This window comes from Crassostrea angulata, chromosome 7 (genome assembly GCF_025612915.1).
Source record: "Crassostrea angulata isolate pt1a10 chromosome 7, ASM2561291v2, whole genome shotgun sequence".
Taxonomy (NCBI): domain Eukaryota; kingdom Metazoa; phylum Mollusca; class Bivalvia; order Ostreida; family Ostreidae; genus Magallana; species Magallana angulata.
The window spans coordinates 11,061,488-11,076,400 of record NC_069117.1 but is presented as its reverse complement, the minus strand read 5'-3'; the positions used below and the strand labels follow the sequence as shown (position 1 = coordinate 11,076,400).

Here is a 14,913-nt window from a genome sequence, read left to right as displayed (position 1 = left end):
CGGTTTCACCCCATATTGTATTTGCTGTAACGAAGTTTTGTATGAAAAGAAGTAATAAAAGACATTAAAATTAGCCCATTTTTAAATTCGCTCACAAGGGCAAAAGGGTCGAAAATAAAACATGGGTGAATATATTCTTATATACAGTAGCCTTTTCAAGTCTGATAAATATTGTCCTATTTTTATTCAGTACATTTCATTGAAATACAGATTGGCCATTGTTTTGAAAAAAGGAAATTAATCTCTGAAGAGAAAAAAAATGTTAAAAAAAAATATATATATATATTTAAAAGCATTGTTGAAGAATAGTTTATGTGATTGAATTTTGTGGGTTAAAGATAAGTGGTTTTTTTTTTTTACTTTTGCAGTTATAATTCTTTTTCACCTTCCATGCCTGTCGGACAGTTCATTGGCCCAAAACCATTCTCCAATGTTTTCCGGAGTTTCTCCTTCAGTAAGTTTTAAAGCATTACGCTAGAAATGTTCTCTGACAAGTTTAAATTTTGTCTTTTTTACAGTTTGTGCAGTATTTACGATCTAGCAATTAATGCATGTTCCTGATGTATATTTACTTGCACAAAAAGTTTTCTGTAGACTGAATTTGAGGAGATCATAACTGCAAGTTGCTGGAACTTCATGGTTTACCATTAATAAAGTGGTTTGCTGCACTGCAGCTTACTTTCGTGATAAAGCTTGTGTTTTTTTTATGTATAACATAATTATACAAGATACTTTAAAGAACTGGTTCATGGATATTAATATTCTTTAACAATGAAGGTCTTATATAACTTGTGAAATTTCTTCGCATACAAAGAAATTTTGTGTGCAGTACATGTACTAGTATTTGGCAAGTTATTGTTCAGCATCAAAGGAGATATATATACCATACCAGCCTGATAGGCTTAAAGTCTGGTTATGTTTAATGGTATTTATAAGGAATACAAGATTTCATTACTTGGTACCTGAGATTGGACAGGAGAATTGGTGAACATGTAGTTCAAAATATTGCTTAAAAATTGTTGCTGTTATTTTCCTCAGAAATACTTAACGAGGGTAAGGACAAAGCCATAACAATAGGAATTGCTCCATCTTTCTACGAGGCCAACAGACAGCCAGGATGGAACAGATATTCCTTTGCTTACCATGCAGATGATGGAGGGTAAATTGCTAAAATCTGTAGTCTAAAACTCTACAGCTGAAAATGTATTGCAAATTAAAACCATTGCATGATTTTCATTATTTGATGCCTCCAGAAAATCTGGGGTACAAACAAATAGTTCCCAGAAAAACTTTACTGTTTATTGATTTTCGATAGATTTTCTTTATGAATGATGTGCAGAAATCTGAAAAATAATAAATCTCCTTGTGTTGATTTGATAAATACATTTATTTATTACTTATTTTAAAGATAATGACCATGTGTGCTATGATCATAAAACATAATGGGGGAGATGTCTTAAGGTTGAATGAAAGAATACTACAACTGTCTTCAAAATCTGTAATTATCTAGTAAATTTTATAAAATAAACATTCCCTTGAAGGATTTTCCTAGAAACAGGCTACTCAAGGTTTAAAAAAGAAGTTTGTGGGAAAGGAGACATAATGGGTGTGGAATTTGATGTTGACACAAGAATTGTCAAGTTCTTCAAAAATGGAACAGAGGTACTGTTTACATTTCAAAGATTAAAACTTTTATGCCAAAAAAGTCATGTTTAATTTTGTTTTAAGCCAAAATTCTCAATATACATATATATTACTTGCAAAGGTTTTTGTTTGTTTTTATTTTGCAAGTAATCTTTTATTTTATCATGAACTGATTTGAATAAAATATTTCTTTTTTCAAATTAGTTCATATTTGATGTAAACTGTAAACAGCTTTAAAAATGATAGGTATTAATGATATATTTTAAACACTGAAAATGGTTATGTACTTTTTAGGTTTACTCTCACACAATTAATGTGAACCCTAGGGATGGGTATTATCCGATGATAGGACTGCATTCCCCAGGGGAGTGTGTCAAGTTGTTGGAAGTGCTTCCATGGATGCCAGACTCAGCAGACAAGGTTCTTTGTTTGAAATTTTATATTTTGACATTTTGGTTTTGCACTGTAGAAACTTATTGTACTTACTATTAGCATTAATCTACTATTGCAGGAAAAAGCAAAGAAACCTGTAACATTTGAGACTAAAAATCTTGGCAATATAATGATAAAGTAAGTGTCGTCTTTTAAGCATTCATACCAGTTTTCTTTGAGACTTGGGGTGTTATATAATTTTGACATTAAAGTCTGAAGCAAAATTTATGATTGGTTGTAAACAAGAAAATTTGAATTGCAGTATAATCAAATCATCACAAATAATATCTTGATTGATTAAAAACTTGAATGTTAAAATGATTAATTAAATTTAACATTTCTCATCCAGTCCAGCCAGATCTGTGAGCATGACAAAATATGGAACCCGAGGTTACTATGGGTCAGTCATCTTCTACAACCCAACCTCAACCAAAATCGGAATCAAGGTATGCAAATATTGAACATTGATTTGTATTCACAAAGAGGTACTCTGCAAAAAGTGATACTATCCAGAAAGTTTACAACAATGACACACGTAGGAGGGGCATTCAATAAAAAATGTCACTAATTAGATTCCATAAAATACAGGGTTCAATTGACCTTTGAATTTCTTTTCGTGCATGATTTGGTTCATATTCTATTTATGGCCGTTTATTTGACCACGTTTCATCATCGAATACTTGTTTGAGAAGCTGATATATAACCCCTACTCGAGACACTGTATGAAAATATGACTGTTAAGTCATCATCCTGTAAGGCTAAAATTAGAGGCTACAAAAAAGCATGTGTCAGACTAGGTAAAGACTTGAAAGAAATTTTCAAAGAACTGTTTGATTTTGTATGGAAACAAATGTATGTCTTTAAGACAAGTTATAGGTGGGTCAGCAAATTCAAAAATGGCCAAACAGGCCTTAAGGATAAGCAACATTCTGGAACACTTCATACAGCTTCAACAGATGCAATGCTTGCAAAAATAACCAATATCATAACTAATGATAGTTGATTAACCATTAGATAAATAGCAAAATTGGTAGGCATTTCATCGGGATAGTACCAGACTGAGTATTTAATATTCTAAAGAAACACCTTGGCCCGGAAAAGGTTAGTGCAAGGTGGATGCCTCATCTTTTAACAGATAAACAAGAACGATTGCAGGTTGAAATGGGTAGGAAACTACTTAAAAATAATGTACAAAAATTGCAATGGACGACATTTATCGGAAAGTCTGTCCCAAGATATTTTTGCCGCATATTTTCTTGAATAATTCGATATTTATAAATACCTCTTGATTCAGACGATGTTCATTCAAAAGTATGAAAAAATCCCAAGATTTCCCTTATAAAACGCCCCCTCTAGGTTGTCAGGTTTCAATACACGGCTAAAAACAGAAAGTCTACAGGGATTTTGCATTTCATCAGCCTGTGAATTTTTATGAGGGAAAAATGACAATGTGTGAATGATATTATCTTTGAAATTTTCCCTTTCATCGATTTCAATTGCGTTTCTTTCACAGGTACCGGTATTGTATTTTCATTAAAAAATCGTCCAAATATGCAGCATAAATATTTTGGGACAGACTATAGTGACTAAACATGGATACATTATTTTGTACCTCGGAGGAAAATATTGATACCAAGATTCAGTTAACTAAAAAGGCAAAACGTCCTGTTATAGCAAAACGATGTCAAAGTACAAAGAAATTAACATACGCAATTTTCTTTAATAGTAAAGGTCCTGTAGTTCAAGTTGCTATTTGAAAAGGCTGATCAATCACCGGACATTTAAACAAATATCATGTGCTTAAGAAAGTTAAAAAACATTACGAATGGCAGAGACCTAAGTCTGAAATTTGCAACACTCGACTTCTTCATGACAACACACAGCCATAAATCCCCGATTGTGAGATCATTTAAAAAAAAGAAACCCAACTTTTCTCCATGTTAAATTAAAAAGCACTTGTCAGGAAGAAGATATGCTTCAAGAAATGCTTTGGGCTCTTCCATTTATCAGTATCTTAATACCATTCCCAAAAAATATTGTATGAATGCATTCAGAGTTGGATAAATCAGTTGGGTTTAAGCCAAAAAAAATTAATCATTAGTTTCTAGGGCCAAAATTTTGAAATTTTGATGAGGCAGGCAGGCAGGTTTTTTTTTTTTTTTTTTTTTTTTTTTTTTTTTTTTTAACAAAATTTACAATGACGGTAACCCATACTTTATGATTTATTTGTGTACTCATCAGCAGATATTCATCAAGCTCATACATTGGCAAAGTTTAAATATTTGTTTTAATTTGTTCTTTTTAGTTTAAACTGTTCTGTTTCCTTTTATAAGGTTGAGTTTTTGCATATGAACAAACAAGACAAATGGTTGCGGCCTATCTTTCCCCTCCACAGTAATAACAGAAGTCTGAACTGAAATAGGGGACTTCTTATGGCATTTTACTAGTTGAATTTGCCATATAAAAATTTATCAAATAAAGCATTCATTTGGGGTGTTTTCTTATCAATCTTCAGTGCCTTGAGGACAGAAATCAAGGAAAAGTAAATAAGTCATCTTAAAATTCTCAAACAATACAAGTGTCCTTTATTCCTGTTTCTATGCAATATCACAGAGGCTTCAATTTCTGAAGATAACAAAGAAATTTCAGTGGTTGTGTTAACAGGGACCAACCCATAGCAAACTTAGTTTAGGGAGACTTCACTTCTGAAGTTCTCCCTCACAGAAAAATAAGGAGAAATTTCAGATATCAGGTAGACCTCCATTCTTTGACAGTGGCATAATGCTAATGATAATACATTTATACACAGATTCAACCTTAATTTGAATTTGATTAGAAGCAAGTCAAGTAAAAATAAAACAACTCCTAAAAAAATTAAAATCTTATCCAATTTTTTAAATTTAATTTATTATGTGTATTCGTACATTTTGTAGCTGCTGAAATGTTTCGTAATTGTGTTGGCTAAATGACAAATAAAATCAGTCTATGTGTTCAAGTGTATTAAGGAGGTATTAGTCCAACCCTTTGACCCAATTACAACCGTCATATAGTTGGTTGTACAGAATTTTTTAGTTAAAGATAACTGTAAACAAACAGTTTAATTATTATTTTAGCACTAACTTGACAGAGTTATTAATTAATTACAAGTTACCAACTAATTGTAATACAGAGGGTTCTGCTTAATCTGATTGTCCGTTTGTCAGGCAAAAATTATCATATTAACCGTATATCACATAAACCAGTTTTAGCATTTCATAAAGGAAATCATGAAATATAAACAACCTATACATATATGTATATGCATTATTTTCAACCACACTTCTATTTTAATGATTTAATGTAATAAATATCATAATAAAATAATTACAAAGTATTTTTATTGGATTTTTAATCGCTATTTCCTGGTTTTACAGATTAAATCATTATTTACTTGCATGTGATTGCTCTTATACATAATCATACGATGTATTGGACCCCATCTTAAACCGGAAGTGCGTTTATAGATAGAATGATCCTGTATAATCTAAATCTTTCCGGAAAGAAAAACAACTTTATTTTTAGCTCACCTGAGCTGAAAGCTCAAGTGAGCTATTCTGATCACATTTTGTCTGTCGTCCGTCTGTCCGTCCGTCCGTCCGTCTGTCCGTAAACTTTTCACATTTTCAACATCTTCTCAAGAACTACTAGGCCAATTTCAACCAAACTTGGCACAAATCATCCTTAGGCAAAGGGGATTCAAAGTTGTGAAAATTAAGGGCCCAACCCGTTTTCAAGGGGAGATAATTAGAAATTAATGAAAAATTTCGAGATATATTCAAAAATCTTCTTCTCAAGAACCAGAGAGTCAGGAAAGCTGAAACTTGTGTGGAAGCATCCTCAGGTAGTGTAGATTCAAAGTTGTGAAATTCATGACCCCTGGGGGTAGGGTGGGGCCACAATGGGGGGTCGAAGCTTTACATAGGAATATATAGAGTAAATCTTTAAAAATCTTCTTCTCAGAAACTAAACAGTCAGGAAAGCTGAAACTTGTGTGGAAGCATTCTCAGGTAGTGTAGATTCAAAGTTGTGAAATTCATGACCCCCGGGGGTAGGGTGGGGCCACAATGGGGGGTCGAAGTTTTACATAGGAATATATAGAGTAAATCTTTAAAAATCTTCTTCTCAAAAACTAAAAAGCCAGGAAAGCTGAAACTTGTGTGGAAGCATCCTCAGGTAGTGTAGATTCAAAGTTGTGAAATTCATGACCCCTGGGGGTAGGGTGGGGCCACAATGGGGGGTCGAAGCTTTACATAGGAATATATAGAGTAAATCTTTAAAAATCTTCTTCTCAGAAACTAAACAGTCAGGAAAGCTGAAACTTGTGTGGAAGCATTCTCAGGTAGTGTAGATTCAAAGTTGTGAAATTCATGACCCCCGGGGGTAGGGTGGGGCCACAATGGGGGGTCGAAGTTTTACATAGGAATATATAGAGTAAATCTTTAAAAATCTTCTTCTCAAAAACTAAAAAGCCAGGAAAGCTGAAACTTGTGTGGAAGCATCCTCAGGTAATGTAGATTTAAAGTTGTGAAATTCATGACCCCCGGGGGTAGGGTGGGGCCACAATGGGGGGTCGAAGTTTTACATAGGAATATATAGCGTAAATCTTTAAAAATCTTCTTCTCAGGAACTAAACAGCCAGGAAAGCTGAAACTTGTGTGGAAGCATCCTCAGGTAGTGTAGATTCAAAGTTGTGAAATTCATGACCCCTGGGGGTAGGGTGGGGCCACAATGGGGGGGTCGAAGTTTTACATAGGAATATATAGCGTAAATCTTTAAAAATCTTCTTCTCAGGAACTAAACAGCCAGGAAAGCTGAAACTTGTGTGGAAGCATCCTCAGGTAGTGTAGATTCAAAGTTGTGAAATTCATGACCCCCGGGGGTAGGGTGGGGCCACAATGGGGGGTCGAAGTTTTACATAGGTATATATATAGTAAATCTTTAAAAATCTTCTTCTCAGGAACTAAACAGCCAGGAAAGCTGAAACTTGTGTGGAAGCATCCTCAGGTAGTGTAGATTCAAAGTTGTGAAATTCATGACCCCCGGGGGTAGGGTGGGGCCACAATGGGGGGGTCGAAGTTTTACATAGGAATATATAGCGTAAATCTTTAAAAATCTTCTTCTCAGAAACTAATCAGCTGGCAAAGCTGAAACTTGCGTGGAAGCATCCTCAGGTAGTGTAAATTCAATAAACCCTGGGGGTAGGGTAGGGCCACAATGGGGGATCAAAGTTTTACATAGGAATATATAGAGTAAATCTTTAAAAATCTTCTTCTCAGAAACTAATCAGCCAGCAAAGCTGAAACTTGTGTGGAAGCATCCTCAGGTAGTGTAGATTCAAAGTTGTGAAATTCATGACCCCCAGGGGTAGGGTGGGGCCACAATGGGGGGGGGGTCGAAGTTTTACATAGGAAAATATAGAGTAAATCTTTAAAAATCTTCTTCTCAGAAACTAATCAGCAAGATGATTCTTTATAATTGTTAAGACTTTGGCTCCAGGACAATTCTTTGGCCTCACAAGAAGGTTCAGAGTTTGATGCAGCTAAATATCCCATATATAAACAATTGTAAAGGATCTTTTTGAGAACTGCAATACTCAACATGTGATATGACTATAAAATTGAAACAGGCAGCTATTTTTTCATTAGACTCTTTTTGTATTACTGTATTGAGTTTTTGCCCTTGATTTATTGATTCTTGATTATTTTAATTAATGCATCCACTGTTAACCAATTATTGTGATGATTATTTTTATACAATAATGAATATTCAATGTATATAAGTTGTTCTGCATAAGTAGTTTTGGGTAAGGCCGGATTAGTTTGTTTATTTTTGATTTCCAATTTTTAGATACTATGAATTATTTTAGGTCGGCACATATATAGGGACAGTGTCTTTTTCATTACGATTATCGACTGGTTGGGGTTAAACTTGAACAGGTATGGATAGATTGAGTGGGTGGACACCCCTGCTCTATCTAATTATCGTGTTTTCTAACCTATGATACAGAGTGTGCGGTCATTCCTGCCCTGTATCGCACTGATACAAGTGTGCGGTCATACCTGCTTGTGGTGGTTGGGGCGGAGCACTAGTGTATGGTCATCCCTGCTGGTGTTCTGGCCTTTCTAGCGCAAGTGTGTGGCACTCCCTGCTTGCGTTAGGTTGAGCTGTTGGCGCAAGTGTACAGTTATCCCTACTTGTGTTAACGTTGATACCTGTTGAGTTGTTTATCCCTACTTGCGTTAACGTTGGTACCTGTTGAGTTGTGTAGGTGTGCGGTCATCCCTGCCTGCGTAATGTTGAGTCCCTATATATGTGCAGGAGCGGTGATTAAAGTCTGCTCTTGTAAATATTGGCAGCAATCAGGGCTATCCGAGTTCCAAGGGGGAAAAATGGATTTTATTTATACAGGATCTACATGTGCATGTATTATTGTACATTATCCAGATTGTTTGTATCATGACTCCATTAAGCTGACTTTATCATACCTATTGTTCCTCAGGTGAGCGATATGGCCCATGGGCCTCTTGTTTATGAATTTATTATTCAGCACTAAAACTACAAACATTTTCTATGGGCACTACAAAATAAAATCATTTTCTATGGGCACTACAAAATAAAAATCATTATATGATTGTCGGTCACATATCAGTACACGAGCGATTTTTACGGAATCCAGTCGATGAACTCTGTGATCCTGGACTGCCTTTTCTTCTTTAGGGCAATCATTTCAAATTGCTCTCGAAGTGCATAGTAGTCACTGAAGTTGTCACAGCCGTTTTCCTCCATGAATCTTCGCACGTACTCCATGCACTTGTTGACACCATTTACATTTGTGGGAAGTTCATCGTCAATGTCCCCAGTCTCTGTCTCGTCTGCCTCGTCCTCGCTTCTCTCTTCTTGGTCCCTGGACACGTCTTCCATGAATTTTGCACACTTATAGAAACGGCATAATTACGCACAAGCTAAAGTATCGTTTATATGACATAAAATTAAATTGTTACAATTTAAGCGACATCAGTTCAAAGCCGAATTCCATAAGTGCGCGTACACATACACACGAACTAATTGCCATAATTGCTCATCAAATGGTTTGTATGCGTGAATACATGTATATAATCAGAAACAAGCAACACTCTTTACTCTCAATTTCTTTCAATCAAAATTGCCCCCAGGCAAGTGTCGTCTGGAATGTGATCGTCCTGAACTATCGATGTCGGTATCTTTCATCTATCGACCAGCTGACCATCTGTGAGCGTTGAGCTGTGACTAATCCCCTGAAGCACCGTTATTTGCAAGTTTTAGGCACGTGCCAAGCTGTTTACACAGTGAGAGGTATATACGAGGTGTGGACATGGTGGAAGAGGTGTGAAAACGTTATTTGATTTTTTGATCGGCCGACAGAAATCGTATCAGATTAACCGAAAATGACATTTTTTCCCAATCAGATTACCAGTAGAAATTACAAAGGCTGATATAGCAAATGGATCGGTGTTTTGATTTTATATCACATTAACCGAATAATCACTTTAACCGCGATCAGATTAAGTGGAACCCTCTGTATCAGCACCTAAAGTTATAAACATCGGTTGTAATTTCCAGTGCACAGTATGTGGTTGCATCAACCGTATTTATAACCTCTGAAGATAAGGCTATAAAATGTCTTTTGAATTAGATGATTATCATTTTATTGCATTTGGAGTTAACTTTCACGATCATGAACTCAGAGTACAGGGCAACTTCAACCTCTCTTTCTGAGGAAATTCTAGCGAAGTTACCGACCACAAAACGAGAAATTATATTTACATAAAGTTGTATTTAGCCCAGGTAGCCCCGTAGATTGGTCACTGGGTTGATGTTTCAGTTAAAATAACGTTTTTCACTGACAAAGACAAGCATTTGTTCTGAGCGTTTGTTTACATAGATTCCATAATAGAGAAAACCGATAATGATAAGATATATTAACGATAAAAAAGTTTGATGCGGCAATGATTTTACTGATGCGGCGGTGCCTGAAAAATAAATCATTAATATTTTGGCCTTATGTGTGACTGTTAGTATTTAAAAAGGTAACCATTAAAAAAAATTGCCGAAAAATATCTTACTGTGTTATTTTTGAACATGACATTATTTATTGAATGCCCCTCATATAAGCATCAAAATATGTATCTCATAAAAGTATAAAAGCCTTGATTCGATTTATTTTTTGATTGGGGTTTAAGGTGGTATAGGACACTTATCAATATAAATGTGGGAAAAAGTACAATGTAATCAAAATACTTTCACCGGTTTAGAATTTTCAAATTTTACTTTATTTGAACAACAAATTAGTATTAAAAAATTTTGAAAAGGTAAAAAATATAAAATCCTGAGAGGGATTCGAACCCATGACTTACAGATTCATAGATAATGCTCTAACCTATTGGGCTACACTGTAAAGAAACAATTATGGGAAATTTAATATTAAATGAGATTTAATTTTTTTTACCAGTATTTCCATAGGAAGTATATCACAATTTTAAGGTGTCCCATACCACCTTAATAATATGGAACTTGGTATAACTATTTTTAGAATTGAATTCAGTTGTTCACGGGCATATTATTTTGCAAGTCTAGTAAAATTTTTATCATGTGTTCATTGATTGTATCACCAACAGAATTAGCAAAACTTGAAACTCAGATAATGGGATTTTTTGATGGATTCTATAGATTCCAAAACCACCGATGCACGATCAGGCTCTGGAAAAATTGGATTGTGCAACAGTTGGAGAAGTTCAATACCTGACGATCATCCTAGACCCTAAGGATGTATTTCACCTGTATACATTTGCTCAAGGTAAGTGGGATGTTTGACAAAAAAGGGCTTTTAGAATTTTGACCTATTGAGAGCAATATTGACATATTCCTTTACAATTTAGGTAAGTGGTTGTTTCTAAATTGAGATTTCAATTATACACCAATATTTGTTTGTTAATCAAATGATGAATTCTGACCGATTTGTCTCAAATTATGGTATCATAATATGATATTCTAAGAAAGTCAATAATTTTTTTTTATGAGAAAAGAAGCTTAAGATGCAGAATGTTCTTATATCAGAAGCATATACAAATGCTCTAGCTCTTTTTACAAAGACAAACAAATGATGAGTGCATTGGTTACATGAAATATTCACATCCTTGCCAGGGGAAAAAAGAAACTCTACACTACCACTCTTGCGAATGTTCTTGTCATTTAAATTAAGACCACATGGTTTTATTTGACCCTTTTAGTTTCATGGGGAAAAAATTGTGCCTAATTGTAGTTATAGTCCATTTCCTAGAATCTGGATACCTGTAGTCAAATATAAAATTTGGACGTTTGGACTTGCTTAGTAGTGACCCCCCCCCCCCCCCCCCTATTCGACAGCCTCCAACACATTTTATTTATTCATATATTTCGGGTGTTATTTTTTTATATTAAGCATATATGTAAGGGGGGTGTGGGGTCTTATTTTACATTGTTCAGCTAGATCAAACTGATGTAATTTAGCTCCTACCTAAGAACTGAACATCTGACCTGTTTAAATGAGCTATTCAGATTACACTTTATGAATGTATTTATATGAATGATGCTTACTCTTTTTAAAGAGAAAGAAAACATAAGGGATGTAGATATATTTTGGACTGCACTTGACAAGCACAAGGAGTACTCTCCTACAGATATAATCAACATGGAGAAGTTCTCAGATTACAAGTAAGCAGTAAGAGAGAAAACTTGGAGTGTGTACAGTAGTGTACATTGTTGTGTGGATGTATACTGTAGTGTACATTGTTGTGTGGATGTATACTGTAGTGTACATTGTTGTGTGGATGTATACTGTAGTGTACATTGTTGTGTGGATGTATACTGTAGTGTACATTGTTGTGTGGATGTATACTGTAGTGTACATTGTTGTGTGGATGTATACTGTAGTGTACATTGTTGTGTGGATGTATACTGTAGTGTACATTGTTGTGTGGATGTATACTGTAGTGTACATTGTTGTGTGGATGTATACTGTAGTGTACATTGTTGTGTGGATGTATACTGTAGTGTACATTGTTGTGTGGGTGTATGCTGTAGTGTACATTGTTGTGTGGATGTATGCTGTAGTGTACATTGTTGTGTGGATGTATACTGTAGTGTACATTGTTGTGTGGATGTATACTGTAGTGTACATTGTTGTTTGGGTGTATACTATGGTGTACATTGTTGTGTGGGTGTATACTATGATGTACATTGTTGTGTGGATGTATACTGTAGTGTACATTGTTGTGTGGGTGTATACTATGATGTACATTGTTGTGTGGATGTAAACTGTAGTGTACATTGTTGTGTGGGTGTATACTGTTGTGTACATTGTTGTGTGGGTGTATACTATGATGTACATTGTTGTGTGGGTGTATACTATGGTGTACATTGTTTGGTGGGTGTATACTATGGTGTACATTGTTTGGTGGGTGTATACTATGATGTACATTGTTGTGTGGGTGTCTACAATGGTGTACATTGTTGTGTGGGTGTATACTATGGTGTACATTGTTGTGTGGGTGTATACTATGATGTACATTGTTGTGTGGGTGTATACTATGGTGTACATTGTTGTGTGGGTGTATACTATGATGTACATTGTTGTGTGGGTGTATACTATGATGTACATTGTTGTGTGGGTGTATACAATGGTGTACATTGTTGTGTGGGTGTATACTATGGTGTACATTGTTGTGTGGGTGTATACTATGATGTACATTGTTGTGTGGGTGTATACTATGATGTACATTGTTGTGTGGGTGTATACTATGATGTACATTGTTGTGTGAGTGTATACTGTAGTGTTGTGTGGGTGTATACTGTAGTGTTGTGTGGGTGTATACAATTGTGTACATTGTTGTGTGGGTGTATACAATGGTGTACATTGTTGTGTGGGTGTATACTATGATGTACATTGTTGTGTGGATGTATACTGTAGTGTTGTGTGGGTGTATACTGTAGTGTTGTGTGGGTGTATACTGTAGTGTTGTGTGGGTGTATACTGTAGTGTTGTGTGGGTGTATACTGTAGTGTTGTGTGGGTGTATACTGTAGTGTACATGGTTGTGTGGGTGTATACTGTAGTGTTGTGTGGGTGTATACAATGGTGTACATTGTTGTGTGGGTGTATACAATGGTGTACATTGTTGTGTGGGTGTATACTATGATGTACATTGTTGTGTGGATGTATACTGTAGTGTTGTGTGGGTGTATACTGTAGTGTTGTGTGGGTGTATACTGTAGTGTTGTGTGGGTGTATACTGTAGTGTACATGGTTGTGTGGGTGTATACTGTAGTGTTGTGTGGGTGTATACAATGGTGTACATTGTTGTGTGGGTGTATACAATGGTGTACATTGTTGTGTGGGTGTATACAATGGTATACATTGTTGTGTGGGTGTATACAATGGTTTACATTGTTGTGTGGGTGTATACAATGGTGTACATTGTTGTGTGGGTGTATACAATGGTGTACATTGTTGTGTGGGTGTTTAACTGTAGTTTACATTGTTGTGTGGGTGTATACTATGGTGTAAAGTGTTTTGTGGGTGTATACTGAAGTGTTATTCTCAGCATTTATGGTCTCTGTGGAAGGAGATATAAGAAGTGTAAAGGTTAGGGTCACAAAATTGTTTGTTCATATTTTTCCAGGTTGCTCTGTGAAGCTTCTGTGACCAGTAATGTTAACAATGTGACCCCACTGAAAGAATGTGTCCCCAATGAAACTCCAGAGGAAGTGAGTTCTGTCCATTTAAGTCGTAGCAAATTAGCAAACTCTTGACTAGATTTAGTATACATGTATTGTGTAATTACCAAATTATCAGTTTTGTTTCACTTGTATTCTTGTAAAATTCCAATGCCTAATTCAACATTGCAATAATTTGGTTTTTCAGCTTAGAAAGATCGTTAATGTTTTCAAATCTTCTGATCATTTGATAGAGCATGTACAAGCTGCAAATATTCAAGAGTGCAGAACTGATTGGGGAATACTGGCTTCCCGTGGAGAATTACAAGCTGGAAATTCCTTATACCACTGGCTCCTACACCATATCAGCACCAAAATGTCCTGTATGTACAACACAAATTAAGAACTTTAATAATCATGTCACCTTTTTTATATTTGATTGTGAAATATCAATGATTTATTTTTTAACATCAGAATAAAAAAAAAAGAAAAAACAGGACCAGAAATTTTGATGTATATGTTTGAAAAATGACTATTTATAAGATGATTATATTATATGTGAACTGTTGTTGAAGAAAATTACTTTGATTATTGAAAGAAAATCTGAATTTTGAACATCAAGAATAAATCTTATTACAGAATTACTTATACCCAGGGAAGTTACAAAGAGGAATGAAATTATTGATTTCACTGGACAAGTAAGTATTGTCTTAAACACAATTATTGATATTCTATCTTAATATCTTGTAATCACATCCATCATAATTCTGAGATAAGAAACCTTCCTCACTATACCATGTGATCAGATACATTCCTCTTTATACCATGTGATCAGATACCTTCCTCTTTATACCATGTGATCAGATATCTTCCTCTTTATACCATGTGATCAGATATCTTCCTCTATATACCATGTGATCAGATATCTTCCTCATTCTGTCAAATAATCAGATACCTTCCTCTTTATACCATGTGATCAGATGCCTTCCTCACTATACCATGTGATCAGATATCTTCATCATTGTATTGTGATCAGATACATTCCTCACTATACCATGTGATCAGATAT

The 14,913-nt window shown here is 35.0% G+C and overlaps 1 protein-coding gene across 5 annotated transcripts in view; it reads left to right on the top strand.

The window, feature by feature from the left end:
* LOC128156641 (uncharacterized) overlaps positions 1-14,913 on the top strand; it is an 88,146-nt gene that overhangs the window by 45,262 nt on the left and 27,971 nt on the right. For all 5 annotated transcript variants that reach the window (XM_052818864.1, XM_052818861.1, XM_052818858.1 and 2 more), the window contains 11 exons: positions 369-454; positions 1,039-1,159; positions 1,542-1,662; positions 1,939-2,064; positions 2,156-2,214; positions 2,426-2,522; positions 10,822-10,948; positions 11,739-11,844; positions 13,811-13,895; positions 14,099-14,227; positions 14,484-14,542. In XM_052818864.1, coding sequence (XP_052674824.1) covers positions 369-454; positions 1,039-1,159; positions 1,542-1,662; positions 1,939-2,064; positions 2,156-2,214; positions 2,426-2,522; positions 10,822-10,948; positions 11,739-11,844; positions 13,811-13,895; positions 14,099-14,227; positions 14,484-14,542 — 1,116 coding nt within the window. The remainder of the gene's footprint in view (positions 1-368; positions 455-1,038; positions 1,160-1,541; positions 1,663-1,938; positions 2,065-2,155; positions 2,215-2,425; positions 2,523-10,821; positions 10,949-11,738; positions 11,845-13,810; positions 13,896-14,098; positions 14,228-14,483; positions 14,543-14,913) is intronic.